Raw genomic sequence first — 16,949 nt, 5'->3', positions numbered from 1 at the left:
ACCACCATCCCCATTTTGGGTACAGCTCTGGCAAGACACAACCATAAGACAGTGATCTGGGTAGTGGTAAGACAGGATGTCCTGCACAACACAGATATGCACACTGGTTTTCTAGCACATAGTGCTGGGATTCAACATAGCCACAGCTATTACCTTTTAGGAACTCTTTACAACTTTCTTTTCCTTTCTTTTCAGCACTGCAAACATGTTTGAGATGAAGTCCAACCTGCTACGGCCCTTTTTTTTCTCAACTGCAGGAGGTGTATCCTTCTACCATCCCATATGGATCTCAGGAATCCTGCTTTTTGTCACCAACTTCTGTGTGCTGGCCATCACCCTGGCACAGGCAGCAACACCTAACATTTCAAACTACTGGAGATAGGCACTGCCCCTCTGGAGGCTGGGCAAGAAAGAGAGCAGCAGCTGGCAGAATGCTCAGAACCTCCTTCTGCTACCTTATGCCCAAGGTCCTGAGAGGGCTGGTACCTTATGCTGTGCACATGGCAGGCCTAACTAACAGCTGTGGAGATTACCAACTATTGTCCAAAGGTGCTTGATTCTGTGGTTTGGTACCTTGCAAGCATGACCAGCATTAGCAGCACAGACCTTGTAATACACTACCTCAGTTTAAAAGAATGAATATAGGATGCCTGCTTCTATTAGGATCCATCTAGGAAGATCTTTCTAGATATCCATCCAAACTCATGACCTATCTATTTTAGCCTTAGATTTATTTTCCTATTGGTTTTAAAATTATAGGAACTGTTTCTGGTGGGGTCCTTTATGTGCAGCTAGTTGTTGAATGTTTGTCCACTATTTTTCAATTATCAGTTTTGAATTTCAGTATTGAGTATTACATCAGATTATGTCTCTTGAAATAAATATAACTCAGACCACAGTAATGAGAAAATCCTGTTACATAATCTGCGTGCAGTCTAGTGCTATTTTTAAATACAAACTTCTGCTGTGCGATCACTGCTTAAGTTATACAAAAGACCCTACTAAATCACTCTGCCAATTTGCAAGAGTCATGCCTTATCACCCCTTCCATCCCTCAACATGAACTTTCCTACTACTTACTTCCTTTTTTAATATAAACATAGCTATACAGTTAAGGGTAGAAAATACTCAGGTCTCTAAGTATTAGTATAAAGCTTATCTCTCCCCTTTGCCTTGTCCCTCCTATTGCCTATACCCTTCTTGCTCTAAGAACAGCTTGCTCTGGCAAACAAAACATAATGACTGACTAGATGGCATCTAACTTTCTTTCCTAGGAAAGGGCTACCAAAATATGAAGTATGGGGGCAGAGTGGCAAAGAGGAATGTGTGAGAGCAACATATAGCCTGGTCAGACCTTACTTAATGAAAAGATTACAGACAGTGTTTCTGCTGCACCTGAGATACCATTACCTTTACACAGTAAACTGAGGCAGACAGAGGGCCCCTCTCCTACAATCTGGCTGGATTTTTGCATGCACTTGTACACATACACACGTGTACATACAAATATGCGTAGCTGTTCATGGGTATGCAAACATTTATATGTACTTTCAGGCTCTGAGGAGAATTGTTTCTGCTAGAGTTCCATGTAATTTTCAGCTCCTGCTACTCCATGATTTAGGCAAAGAAAAGCCCTTTTGAAGTCTAAATGGTTATTAACTAAGAGCAAAAAGTAGAGATAGTTCTCTTGTTCATCTAAATCTCTCCTTTATACAGAAGTAAGTGACGCACAAACAGATTTCAGAAGTGCTTGCTTCTTTCCCTTTCATCTACAAGCTAGAAATACTGAAGGTCCTTTGGAAAGACTTTGGACTTCACAGTCAGACTCTATACCAAGAGAGAAAAGGTTGAGATTCTCATGCACTGAAAAACATTACTGACAAGAAGAATCTGCTTAACATTTCAACAGTAATATCTGACATAATGTTACTTCAGTAAATTAATATCTCAGCTCACTTAAGTGATGAAATTATTGTCGAATATCTGGTCAGCGAGTAACAGGATCAGATCTTTCAGTTCCTCATACAGCAAACCTTCAGCACTGGACAGCTACTAGGAAATCAACACACTGGTAACATCTCTTACTGTTTTAAAATGTAGTTTGCTTAGGGAAAGATTGTTCCCCTGGAAAAGGTTTATCCCATTCAAATGCTTGTTTCATGAATGGAAGCCATTTGCAATCCTCTCAATAGCTTAGATGCTGGCACTTTAACTCAGACGGGATCAGACCAGGAATACATCCCTTTTAATGCCCTTTGACACCAGCCAACACCAGGCATTTCTACAGAAGACAGAAATGCTGCTGATATAAATGAGAGGACAGTCTGCCTCTTCATGTTCCACCCTCATCTCTGATCAGCTCAAATTCTGAGCATGGAGTATAATGGTTCAGTCCACATGTAACTCCCATTCACTTTCATTTACATGTCCCTCTCTTCTTGTACTACAAGACAGAAAAAGAGTCCTCTACTTTCCTATTTGTTTCACTACTCAGTTTTATAAATACTTAATATTTGTCTTCCCGGGGCCATCATAGGAGAAACTCTGTCCTACTCATTTTACAGCCCTTAATCAAACCCTTCTACTTCAGGGAAATTCCTTTTCAGACATTGACTTGCACAACACACTTTATTTCAGGTGAAGTCCAGGGACTGATAGAATATTTTGCTCATACTATATTGCAGCATACATTTTTTGCCACAGCTTTATGTGCCTTCACCAATAAGCAAGCTTTCTTCTGCTAGTAGTGTTAAATATTTCCTTGGTGCATGAATAGATAATTTTCTCCATTAAAAAACAAAACAAACATAACAAAACAAAAAAACCCAACCAAAAAACAAAACAAAACAAAATAAAAACCAAAGAAAAACACAAAAAAACCCCACACAACTGAAGCCCAATACCCTAGATCTTCATTAAGTGCAGTCTGTCATCTGTCTTGCTAACTTTTCCCAAAATACATACAGGTTCTCAGCTCATTTAATGGCCATTTCCAAGGACTTTTTTCTGGCCATCAACAGCAAGGACCACTGAGGTGCCTCACCATTCATGTCTTATTTCTGGAAATCCTGCATCTCCTTGATGGGGGTGGATGAGGGAATGGCTTTTGTGCTTCTTCTACTACTTGCTTTCAGAGGAATTTCTATAATACAAGAAAGAATGAAACCCCTTTTGTTCTAAGTATATTCACACCATCTTGTCTGGTTTTGAGCATCCCAGAGTAACTGCTTTCTATATTTTCACTTGATTTGATAGTCACACTATTTTCGTATCTACTTTTATCAACATTTTGAGAAATGGCTGTTCAAACATGATCCAGGTGTGAAATAAACCTAATACACACTCAAGTACATGAATAAATGAATTTCAGATCCGTATCTGCATTAACTGAGAACAGCTATTGGCATATCTGCATCTTTTAACATTTCAGCTTTGGATTATATGACAAAACTGACATGGATCTTTCTGTCATTCAGTAACAAACAGACCTGACAGGTCTTTCTAACATTCAGTAATAAACAGATCTGACTGGAGAGCTAAGCTACTGAAAAAGAGTGTCTTGTACCCTGAAGATAAATTTGACACAGCTATCTAAGCATACTTTAGTCTTTCTGCCTATCTACATTTTGGTTGCTGTGTACAAACCTTTTTCTTGCTAACTACAGTTTACTTACTGAAAACAGGTGACAGTTGTGGAAAGAAAGCAAACTATTTCAAGGTTCACTCCATTACTTCAGTGAAAAACCAAAACAAAACTAATAGTAATTTCTTTTCAACAGATGATTTCTAATTTTTCTGAGAAAAAAAAAAGGTTTATGTAAGCAATATGCTTAAATAAGTGTACACGTATCAGTGATGTTTCTGTTCCACTGTCCCATTTCCCCAAGTCTGAAAGGCACATGCCCAATAAAGGAACAAGGAAGTGCCAGGAGCACAGAGGAAGAGACGTGACTGATATATTTGAGTTACAGTGGAAAATCAGAAATATAAACAGCTTCACTGAGTGTGCAACATCAAGAAATCTTAGCCTGTTTTACACCATAAATCTCTCTCCCAAAACACTAACTTCTATAATAAACTATCAGCTTAACCATTAAGTAAAATCCTTGTCCAAGAATATCTAGAACCTGAGACCCTTCTGACATCTAACTACAAGGATTTGAGGGTCCAGTTAGCAAATCTTCTGTCTTTATCCCAAGCACACTAGAGGCACAGCAATTTGTAGTGGGTGAATTAACTTTTCTTCCTCAGAATAGAAGACAATACATTCCAGTGTCCAAGTAGGAAAGAAAAAAAAAAAAAAGCAGCTGCCAGCACATATTATATATTTTGCTACTAAAAAGGTGTACATTTAAGGAAAGCATTCCAGCAGCCAGGAATTTTATTTGCCAAGAATTCCAATTCCAGCAGCCAGGAATTTTATTTGCCAAGAATTCCAATTCCTTTTTATATATAAAAGTTTTTTTTTCTTTTCACATAGGAAACCTAGACACAAAGGATGCAGGAGTCTGTAAAGTCTTCAGGAGGCTGCTGAACATGTCCATGTAAAACCCATTCTCAGAAGTCAACATTCAAAATAAAATGATGACTACCTCCTTTGAGGCATCTCACATCCTGACGTTAACATTTGCATGAGAGGTTTCTACAGAAAAAGCTGTTACAGGGATCTCAGTCCCTGAATTATCAGTCTCAGTGGAAGAGCTTAAATATAAAGAAAAGAGAGCAAGAATCCTATGTTTTCCAGGTTCTGACAAATCCAGATGTGCAATAGATTTTCCCTTCACTGGAGTCTCATTCGTTTTTCAGGTGGTCCTTTAGCACCAGCACTCTGAGCATTCTTTACAGTCTCTTTTTCCTCTGTCTTGACAGCTTCAGGGACTGGTTCTGGCTCCTTCTTGATTTGATCCACTAAAGATGTAACAGGAAAAGAAAGTTAAACCTCTGATTTTCATTCCTAAAACACTCTTCAGAGTATTTAGAAAATATTGTTAATGCCACAAGGGCAACATTCATTTCAAAGGTGTAAGAATGATAAGCAGAGAATAAATTCATACTTATATCAGTTAAAAGGTGGAAGAGATTGAAGTGATACAATTCATGCATTTTCTGTTTTGAGGTTGCCTATGATCAACTCAAAGTCTCTACTCTTATCCATTACTTTGCACAATTTGGTAATGCCAGAATTCCAAACCACCTCACAGCAGCAGCAGCAAGAGCTTACATGGCAACTGAAAGATACTGCATACAGAGTCTATTTTTTAAGTCTTGTGAAAATATTACAGTTTTACCTGGGACAGGCTTTTCTCCAGGCTTTTGCTGTGAGGGAAGAAAAAAAACCAACACATCAGTGGAACCAAAGTTGTAATTCTCAACACTTCCTGCCATTAATTTAGGAATTAATTAAAATCAAAAGCATTTTGCACTCTTATATTAAAGAAATGAGGGTAGAATGGGTCCCTATATACACTTTAAACAAAATCCAGTTAATATTGTATAACATCCAGTTTTTCCTCTGACAAGTGAAAAACATTAAAGAAAAAAATATGCAGTTAGCCAGTCTTTCCCAGGACTGGCTGAGGAGCACTTTTGCGAGATGTTGTAAACATAATTTCCTTTGCTCCCAAGCAGAAGACTTGGTGGAACAAATGGCTACCAAAGACAATCAGAGGTAACCACAACAACTTCACAGAATGCCAAGAATTTCCATGCTAACTAATGAGTCTCTAGAACAATGGAGTAACTAAAAATACTGCGATGGGGCTTGATTGAGTTCACAAAGGAGGAAACTGGAAGCATCAGCAACATCAGATAGCTGAGAACAGACCCTCTGAGATCAGATAAGGAAGGTGTATAATAAAATTCACTCTCATAGTTTTGCCAAGGCCTTAATGACTCCAGTGATTACAAATGGAGATCCTACACACTATTACGAGCCTTCCATGTCAAATTTGTGGTCTAATCCATGTTACTATTGCAGAAATACACAAAATTCCCATTCAGTTTCCCCTGTTTAAATACCTATGTGACTGTCTTTTAAGTTCTAAGTTACAGTAAAACTGTGGCTTTTGAGTGTCATACCTGGACAAATCTGGGTGGAAACTTTTGTCTTAGGTCTAAGAGCAAAGCATCTACTCGTTGTCTTTGGAAAATAGAGCTTGGTTCTTCTTTCTTCTTGGCTTTTGGTTTAGTTTTCTCTGCAAGTCACAGAAATATCAGAGAAAGACATATTAAAATTTATTTTCTCTTAGCAGCTCTTTGTGGTATGACAAGTTGGTATTTGTCTCTCCTCTGAACTTTTCCTCCATTTTCTTACTGTCATAGGTTGTTTATTTTGGTGGAAGACAGATTAAGGATGATTCTTACCTCCTGACAAACTGGTTTGCTTCTGAAAATGTGTTTTGGTCCCCAGTGGGTTCAAGAGTTGCCCACTTTGTTGACACACAGATCATTATTTTCAGCTCCCACCTATGCGTCCATGTTCATTCCCACCAGCACAGAAGGGCAAAATTCCTTTCACCTGGTAGAGTGACCTAACTTACCCTTCAGAAACTTCATCTCACTTGTCCACCATCACTGTGCATTGCCTCAAGCTTTTCCCTACATTCCTTTCCTCTCCCAAAGTATGCAGGAGAAACTAGCAATCATACCTCGTTCTTCCTCGTCTTTGAAATGCCACCAGTAGCCCTTGGATGGGTGATAGCGACAGTAGGACATAGCTTCTTCAAAAGCAGACTGAATTCCATGCACTGCAGTGAGCTTTCAGAACAAGAATGTAAGGCACTGAGTTCACAACTCAAGGAGAAAACACAATGTAAATTTTTGAATATAGGTATTTTAAAATTAACACTCTATATTCATTTTTGTTCTGGGAAGGGAACTTGGAATATCTAGTTTCGGACTGAGAATGTAATTTCTTTAACAGGTTCTCACAAGGCTCTTCTGGAGTGCCTTTTTAAACTGACAGAGAAAAATTTGCAAAAAACCAATAATTTACAAGAACAGAAGGAATCAAAATAAACTTGAGCATCCAATATAAGAAGAAATACCACATCAATTAAAAACACAAGCCTCATTTAAAAATAAATATAATATTAGCTTAACATTAACTTTCCAAAGCAAGCTTCACTGATTATGTATTTATTTACTATTTCATACATACGTCAAATAATTTTAAAATTTTGATTATTCAAACTTCATGCTGTTCTGCCAATTTTGTAGCTTTGCTTATTCTGATCCCTCCTCCTTAAACAATGTATCCTAGTTTCTGGGCAATACTGCACTCTCACAAGAACTTGCATTTTCATGTGGGATGCACACAATATTAACCAGTGGTGTTTGTTTTAAGTTACTGCACCCTTACTACATGTAAGGGTACAGTAACTTAAAACTTTCCTCAGAATAGTGAAGGAGATATTTAAACAGCCTGGGGGACAACCAAAAGTAAAAACTGATATAAACCAGTATGCATCAAATGCACAGAACACTTACAACTCTGGAGTTAATGACAGATCCCAAGTCAGGTGCTTGATAAATCACTCCAGCAATAATGTAGTAGTCAGCCAATGGCATAACTGTGGGAAGGAAAAGAAGAAAAATGTGGAATCAATTTCAAGCTCTGGCCAAAGACTGTGTATTTGTTGCTGAATTTCAGTCATAGCAGCAACTGAGAAATTGCAATATTTCTCTTATCACAAAATTTTCTCTTGTTAACCTTTTCCTTCAAGGTGCTTTATTTGCACCTTAGGCACAGACTGATAAGGGGAGAAAAAACCAATGTCTGCTTTACAGCATGTGCTGTAAAGTCCTGTCCTATTGCAAGCAAATTATTTGCTTCACAGAACTGGGGTTTTCAGAGTATACTAGAGCTACTACTAGTCAAGTGAACTGCTCTGGAAGTAATTCCACTAGCCTTGGCAACCAATATAAGCCCACTACAATGTAAGATATCATTGTTCTGGACTCATTTTTCTCTAACTTCTACAATTCTCTCAGCTAGATTTCCCAGACCCAATGGAGTGAAGCACACACAGAGCGTGCTTTTCTAAATTAGTAACATTCTGCCAAAAAAGACTACCTTCCAAAGGCATTTGCTAAATCAGATTTGGAACTTCTACTGACCAATCAAAAATTCTTGTTCATTAGAGCTGCAGTGCAGAGGAACATTACAGTTGGCTCTGTAACTCTGCCAAACATTGTTCAATTGAGAAACCATAGCAATGCTCCCAGCTTCACATTCCTAAGGACATTACCTGTGCACATGTGTTCCAGTTCCTCCATCTCTACTAACAATTCATCCAGTACTGGCATTTTATGAAGCATGGACACCTACTTAAATTAGCAGTCCCAGACAGCTGGTTGCATATTACAACCAGTACTCATTTCTCCTTGAAAAAAGAAGGATGCTTAGCACTTCTTTACAAATGGAGCAAGACACAGAACTGCAGTTTTATTGTCTCACAGCTCTGTACCAGGGCCTACTCTCCTAGACAGGCAACTCTCCCTAATCATTCATCTAAAGATTTTTCTAATATCACTTCAAACAGTCTTTAAGAATTTCAAATATAAATACATCTGTTTTAAAAACACACAGAAGTTATGAGATAAGCCTGCATCAGTTGTATTTGAGTATTCTACACTAGCTATGAACTCTATAATTCTCAGTTTAACATCCCCATTCCCATGTCTCAAATACACTCATTTTTGTACCCTGATGAAACAAAACTCACGGTAACATCTCAGCTAGGGAACTATGCAACTGAATTAAGGTACCCAGCACAAACTTTACAGTCACAGTGGGAAAACAGTTAAGTTCCACAAAACATACATCTGCCTTACAGCATAAGTCTAAACACACATATCGTGGGTAGCTCCAACTCCAGTCTCAATCTGAAAGGTGTCAAAGCCAGAAATTAAGGGCTGTATAATAATTCTCTACTCACTTTTAGAAGCTATGTTGAAAATCTCTAATAAAGAAATAAAACAACATACTAAAGAATCAATCATACACGTTTTCTCAATTTGGAACTGCAATGTAAACAGACTATTATTTGATATAAGCAAATAAGAAACATTACAAGACAAGGCAAAGCCCTGTAAAGACCAAAATGCATATACAGAACCTAAACCCCTACCAAAAAGAAGAAATAATTAGCACTAACCCTGCCTTTCTTTCCAACAAAGCTTACTCTGAAATAACCTAAATTATGTTATATGAAGATGTAGTAAACAGATAAGATAATCCAATAACTATTGAAATATGGCTACATGTTTGATTAATCACACATACACAAACAAACTCAAGGTTAAAAAGGAATAACAAAGCCAGTTGCATGCAGATGGGGAAAAAAACTAAGGTGTTTGATTTAAAAACTGGAAAATGACACTGTAGGAAGGAATGGTGCTGTTACCACAAGAATCCATCACAACAAGATATGGACACTCTTGCATGGCCTAACAGATAAATGGAATGAATGCTATTAGCAATTTCCAGTAGGAAAATGTAGCACAGGGCAGCACTCTCTCATTTGCTGTTCCCATTTCCCCACAAGATGGCACTCCCTGCTGCTGGGACACTGCAGGGAACTGCTGCAGAAAGGATCTCTCCACCACAAAGCCTCATACCCTCCCAGTTAGAGTGGAGATTAAGAGAGAAAAGAGGAAGCAGAAATGCTTAGACACAATTTAGGAACTGATAAAAACAACTGACTGATTTGGCTTCTCAACAGGGGCAAGAAGTGAGTGACGGTACCTTGTGTTGGAGATTGCCTTTGCTGCTTTCGGATAATGAAGAGAATGGGCTCTTGAGCATGGAGAAGGATGTACTCCACTCCAACCATCTGGCTGAGAAAGAAACAACCACAGTAAGCATTTTCCTCCAAGTAAAATCTGTAGGACATGAAGAGTGACTAAAGGGCCGGGCAATAAACCAACAAAGTTCTGATGCTTTGAAAGCCCTTTATAATGTGCATAAGTACATTATAAATATATTACATTACATTATAATATAATACATTATACATTACATAATATCGTAATATAATAATATAATAATAATATAATTATATATTAATACATATATAATTATATATATATGTATATACATATATACACATAATAATATAATACAATATAATACATTACATTAATGTAAATAAAGGCAAAGGATTTTCCTGAGCTATCAAACCCTAGGTGCATAGACAAACAACCTGACACAACACAAGTAGAATATATTAGCAACAGATAAATAGCAAGGAAGTTAACAATCTATCATCATGGAGATGTCATTTAAATACAGCAACAAAGAACTGGTGTGTGATGTGACCATCTGTGTGTCTGATGTAAAGGCCTTTTTGCAATCACACTGAGCACAAGTGACTTTACCAATGGACTTCTAGCTCTGACTGCAAACTCCCTATCATATTGTGGAGTCTTTAAATAGTTCTCAAACAACTCGCTTGTGCTCAGCATAGCAGATGGGGAACTGAAAAGAAAGTTAACTTGCACATGCAATCTCAATACACAACCATATGTGACCAGTTTATTTACAACACTCACTACTCTTATTATCTGTACTAAAAAGCCAGCTCTTTGGAGGAATTATGTACTAATTATGGCACATGGCCAGCAGTATATGGAAACACAAACTATTTATGAACTCAAAATATTCCCTAACATAAACTCTATTCACCGCAGAAAAAACATTTAACTACATTACACTACTCAGGTGCTGTTGAGCAGGGAGGATGAGAGAAGACAGCTTTTCTATGTCAGAGAAATATCTAAAGGATGATTTACTGGAATCTCAAAAGATACACAGAATCCTTCAAGCTCAACACCTCGGCATAAGAAGAAGTAGAAAACATCCAAATACAGAAAAAGCTGGCCTTGCTGGAAAGTGGTGGGACTAAAAACAGAACAGAATGAGCTTTCCAGCATGCTTTCATTCAGTCACCAAAGCCTCTGAATGGAGGGACAAGGGATACTGCACATCAACCAGATGCAAATAACAACTTACTTCAAATGGTCCAGGGTCATCCGCTGCATTTTGACGACTTCATTGTTACATGTTCGGTCATAGAAAGGGTTACTTCGCTCTGAGAAATAGTCCAACACGCTCCCATTGTTTAATATTGGAATCCAGGAGCTGTCAACCCAGGAAATCCCCAACAGATTATCTGGGAAAATAAATCTACATTGAGTATCAAAGCAGTCAAAACCACTACAAATACATCCAAGAGTAAAAGCAGTTAACAATTACAGCAGAGAAAGGAGATGGAACACAAACACACCGGTTAAAAAGAAAGAAGTATTTCATAGAGTTCAAATAATAATTGATAACCTTTAACCTTCTGCAGGTTTCTTAGCAGTATACAAAAAACAAACAATACAAAAAAACCCCAACACAACCGAAAAAAACAACAGCAAACACAAAGATGCTATGTTTGGGCAGATGCTTCCCAGTAACCTTGAACAAGAGATTCTACTCCCGACTATTAAATTAATCTGCCAATTGCCTACAGAAAATTCCTTGTTCCATAACTCAGTGGATATTACAGGTATATCAAACTACTGAACACTAACAATTATATTAAAAAAGCAAGCTTTTTAAATAAACATACTTTATAAGCTACAAGGCATAAAAGGCCAGTTAAATTCTTACAGATTTAGGAAAATATGAATTAAAGTCCCTGCATTTTGTTATCACGCTGCAGCAAAATGTTCTTCAGGCACATCAAAGAAACCAGTGTCAATAACCAGTTCCACAGGCAACAAATTTGCTAACAGTGGAGATCCAGGGGGAACCTTGGAAAAAACCCTGAAATTCACTGATATTAAATCACAGCAGCAGCAAACAGAATTTCCTAGACACAAGAAAGTAAGAAGAGACGTGCATTGTTTAGATTAAAAAAACCCCTAAGTGATGAGAAATCACTGAAAACTGACTGAAGATCTCAAATTCCCTCCTCACAGGAATCACTCCCTAAAGTTCACACATTATATGCATACTCTGAACTCCCAGTTATCATACCAATGAGAATATTTTACTTCTGTGACAATTCAGCATGCTCGAGGATCATAAGATTGCTTTCAAAAATGTCAGCTCATACACTACTAGCAGCTTCTCTGAGGAAGCGTTATAAAGCAACACCACCTGCTTAGCAAACCAGGGAAAATGCAACAGAAATAGCTACATGTAAACCATTTTTCCTTACTAATGTCAGAATTTTTAGCCCAACTGTTTCATGCAAGGCAGGGAAAGGGATGGAGAAGTCTAGAGGCATTTAAGTTATTTCACACAGACTATTCTCTATCTCCTCACTACAGAAAAGGAAATCTCAGAAACACAGCGCTAAGATCCATTATTAAGCACCCAAGTCATGGTAATGCTGTTTATTCCAAATGCCATTCAAATCCAAAAGAGCTCACCTTTCAAAAAATCTTAAGCACTTGCATTCTTTTCATAATAAGCTCTCACATTATACTTCAAATACAAACTTTCTTTGTTTGTATGATTAACAACACCTGCATTTCTTAGAGGATTGTCAGGCGAGCTTTAGATACATATATATATATATATAGCTATCATGCAGTATGTAGACTAATAAATGTATCGTAAAATGGAACATAAAGTTGGAGTCTAACACTCAATTATCCACAGCTGCTTAGTGCCAGTATTTATAATTGCCTTTGTAAGTTGAAAGACTGTTCTCTTAACTATTCTTGGGAAGAGGAGAGGAAGAATGAAACAAACCACGAACCTGTCATACTGAAGGGTGTACTGTTTATTTTGGGTATAAGAAAGGATGGTGTTCCTCCTTCCCTGTTCCTTTCAAAAATAGGACATCTTGTGCAAAGCATTTCTTGTGGAATTTGCATCACAGATACAAAAGTAAAGTGCTTGTAACAATACTGCAAATCTGTCATGATTTTCAAGACAATTTGGAAGATAAGTCAGCAATCCATGGCAAAAAAGAAGAGTAATTCACACAATGTGCTGAACCTGGCCTTATTGGCTAGGTAGCCCAGCACTATGCTCTGACAAAGCAAGAGGAACAGTAAAGTAGGTTGACAGGGTACTGGGTTTGCCTGACCAGGTTTGGTAGGGAGAGTTACAGAGGTGGATTCAGTGAAAAGCTGCTGGAAGCTCCCCCATGTCCTACAGAGACAAGCACAGACCATAAGGTGGCTGTCCCCCTCAGTGGAGCATGTGGGAATCTATAAAAACCAGAGGGTTTTGGGAAGGTGGTGAAAAAGACAGGCCTCAGATGCAGCAGGAATTGTGAAGTGCGAACACAGCAGAAAAAGGTATCTAAGCTGTAGAGAAGACATGAGAAATAGAACAATAAGGCTGTGTAGTTTGGTTTTCTAAGTTGCAACAAGTTTATTTAGTATATATCTAGAAGGTTATGCTTATAAATAGAGCTTTATTCGTTGTCTCTTACAAACGAGCCATTGTGTTTGAGAATAGGCCACTATTGTTTTAACCAAAGCTACGTGTGCTTAAGGTGATTGGACAGAACTACTGTTAGTATGCTTTTACTCTATGTAATTGGCTGAGACACATTTATGGTATGTTGTAACATTAAGTTTCTTTGGCCTGCTGCCTGACCAGTGAGCTGTTAGCATCTCTTCATTGCCATAACCCTGTAATGAGACTGATGCTGAAAATAAAATAGCTCACGACGCTGATCCCGGTAGCCCCATCCCATTTGTGTCTGTGTATAAACTGCCGGCGTCAGAGCAGAGATGCAGCTGCAGCCCCTGGAGCACCCCCCACTGGAGCAGGTGGATGCTCGAGGGAGGATGTGACCTCATGGGAAGCCACGCTGGTGCAGGCTCCTGACAGGACCTCTGGTCCCTTGGACAGAGGAGGCCAAGCTGGAGCAGGTTTGCTGGCAGGACTTGTGACGCTCTGGGAGACCCACGCTGGAGCACTTTGTTCACATTTCTCCCAATGCCAAGTGCAATACAAACCAGGTCAAGCAGCCTCACGAGCTGCCAGGCCCTGCAGAGCTGCCAGGTCGTGTTCACCTGGGCAAAGTAGCCTCAAAGCTGGCCCAGAGGGTAAGGCAGGTCAGAGGCCATGCTCACTGTGACAATGGGCACTTGTCCATCCTGACCCAGCTCTGGGTGCTGCAGAAATCTTGGTAATTTTGGAAAAGTGAGGGATTGCCTGTGTAAGCAAGATAACCATCCTGCACAGAAGGTACTTAAAAATTGTGAGCAAGTTGGTTTAAGTGCTGAATATGATCGGCATTATTACTTCTGCCAATTTCAGACACCAAGATGGATTAAACAAAATTTCCTGATGACCTCTACTTTAGATCATACATGGCCTGATTTCAAAAATTTGTGGAGATAAAATATTTTAATACTCTTGGATAGGTGAAAATGCAGTTGTTGTAGTTTCAGCAATATCTATTTTGAATTTAAATGATAGTCCCACATGATGGTAGGCCCAAAGGGATCCACAGTAAAATTACACAATTCTTCAGAGCTGCAAAATTCTGGATTTTTCATTACTAGTTTTGATGTGTCATGCAGAGAAATCTAGGATGGTTTTTCATAGGTAGACCCATTGATCATCCAACACTCTACCTTAATTTCTAACCTTTCTGTTCCCCAAATTCAGGGAATATTATTATCAGCTTCACCCCTACCTGAGTCCCATTCATTTTTTAAATACTTAATCAAAGTGGCTAGGCTTAAATCTGCTTTACTGGAATGTATCAGCTTTTGGAAATTATCATGTTGACTAATACCCTAACTGGGGGAGTTATGCAAGCTATATTCAATACCTGTTTACAGTAAAGAAGAAGAGAATGGTACTAAAGAAGGTGAAAGGAGAGCAATAGGCAGGGGGCACTGGGGTCTGAAAGGGCTCCCACCCTCTGGCCTGAATCAATGTACTCTTGGCAGGCAGGAAGGGACAATTAGATGTAAACATTATTTCTGACTATGAGAGGAGGGGACTGGTGGAAAACATCAAGGCATTCCTGGCAGACCTCATAGCTCCAGTACAACCAGAAAATGGAACAACAGACTTCTGATCAAGAGCAGAGCCACACATTCAGTAATAAACAGAGGCAAGGTCCTGCTTAGTAAAGTTACAATACAGATTGCTGGGGCAATGGAAAAAAGGGTTTTATGGCCATTCTTACAGCTCATGGACTGTCCCAATTGGACATACTAAATTGACTCATGAGATTCTATATGCCAAATGTCCCCTTCCATTGTCAGGACAAGACTTACCATGCAAGCTGAATGCTCAAGTAACTTTTTCTGAGAACTGTGTATAGCTATGCATCTCAAAGAAAAAGGCATGGAAAGCTCAAATCTGCTTACCAATGAACCAGACCTCAAAAGAACCTGAAAAGAACATCCTGGACACAGTACTGATTGATGCTCAGAGTATCAATATGAACTTAATACCGTAAAGAAGCCTTGTTCTCAGACCTATAGGCTGGTACAGGATTTAAGAGCAGTAAATCAGATACCTCAACTCTGTTGTGTAGATGGGCTTCTTCTACCAGGTGAAAAAGCCCATTTAGGAACAACAGCATTGGAGAAATTAATGGAGGATTGTCTCCTGTGGGAGGGATCCCACCATGGAGCAGTGAAGACTGTCAAGAGTCCTCCTGGTGAGGAGGACAGAGTGGCAATGTCAACATGCATGAACTGATCACAACCCCATTCCCTGTTCACCTTTCCCGCTTGAAGGAGAGAAGTTAGAGAATTTCAGAGTGAAGTTAAGCCCAGGAAGAAGGGGGTGGTGGAGGTGTCTGTAAGATATCTACTCAATATATTGAACTATATTAGATAAAAGACTTGGAGGGAGTTTAAATTAGCTGGAGTAAGGCAGAAGGTTCTCACAGCAGCTAATAACTTAATACAGCACTCCTCCATTAATTGTCTACCTAGTTCCTTTGTGAAATCTCAAAGAAGGCAGTCAGCAAAACACCTAGGACTACACATAATCATTAAAAATTTGAAGATAAAAAAGGAGAAAACATCTGGGGCATTATCAAACCAGACCCTTCATGAGATTTCCCTAAATACCTGCTCTTGTTTATTCTCTGAGACTCCACCACACAGGCTTCTGATGTTATTCCATCCAGACACTCTTATGGACAAAAAAAAACTTCCTTTCCTGTGGACTCTGAACCCCACTTCTCTGAAAGCTCTAATTCTTCGCAACAATTTAACTTTTATTTTGTTTACAACATAAATATTCTTTAACACTTCAGTCAAATATCACTTCTTCAAAACATAATCCCTCTTAATTCATATCCCTGACTCCACACCTCCACACCAAAACTTCAGCTTTCTTTCCGGCTTTCCTAACACGTGGCCTGCCTCACCACATCCACCTGAAGTGCTCTTAAGATTACCAGCCCTACTCGCTGCTCTGGTCCTGTGCAAGTCCTGCACACAAGCCAGGGCTTCCCACTTTTCCCCACACTTCAGAGCGGGAACTCTCTTTTTTAGCTGCTCCCTTACGTCGCCATCTCATTGCAGGACCTCTTTATCCCCCCTGAAAAGGCAGAGTCTACCAGAAGGAAGCTTGTTTTCCCAGGCGGCCCTGAGCACATGCTCGCAGCCTGCCGCACATCCAAGAAAGCTGCTTTTTGGGCAGCTTTACTGCCCGGCCGTTCCAGCTTCCAAAGACCGTCACACCACCACACCGACCCCCTCCAGCGGCCGCCCCGCGGAGGGCTCTGCCCCGCGAGCGGAGCTGAGCCCAGGCCGGCGGGCAGAGCCCCGAAGCCGCGGGGAGCGAGCCCCGAGCGCCGCCCGAGCCCCGGGCCTACCTCGGATGTCCACAGCCGCCATGGCCGCGCCGCGCACGTCCGGAGCGGGGCGGGGCGGCGCGCAGGAAGCGGCCTTGGAGCGGGGAGGCGGGCCCGGCGGGGCGGGCGGGGGCGGAGCGGTTGCCATATGCCCGGAGA

The 16,949-nt window shown here is 39.7% G+C and overlaps 1 protein-coding gene across 1 annotated transcript; it reads right to left on the bottom strand.

The window, feature by feature from the left end:
• Positions 1-3,923: 3,923 nt before the first annotated feature.
• On the bottom strand, positions 3,924-16,925 carry MED6 (mediator complex subunit 6). Its single transcript, XM_054635120.2, has 8 exons — positions 16,812-16,925; positions 11,015-11,174; positions 9,749-9,840; positions 7,489-7,571; positions 6,648-6,756; positions 6,079-6,194; positions 5,289-5,316; positions 3,924-4,908 (listed from the first exon to the last, which is right to left on the bottom strand). The coding sequence occupies exons 1-8, from the start codon at positions 16,831-16,833 to the stop codon at positions 4,781-4,783; spliced, it is 738 nt and encodes a 245-aa protein (XP_054491095.1). The 5' UTR covers positions 16,834-16,925; the 3' UTR covers positions 3,924-4,780.
• Positions 16,926-16,949: the final 24 nt, after the last annotated feature.

Source organism: Agelaius phoeniceus, chromosome 6 (genome assembly GCF_051311805.1).
Source record: "Agelaius phoeniceus isolate bAgePho1 chromosome 6, bAgePho1.hap1, whole genome shotgun sequence".
NCBI classification, from domain to species: Eukaryota; Metazoa; Chordata; class Aves; order Passeriformes; family Icteridae; genus Agelaius; species Agelaius phoeniceus.
Note: the sequence above shows the minus strand (reverse complement) of the source record. Positions and strands in the feature narration are given on the sequence as shown.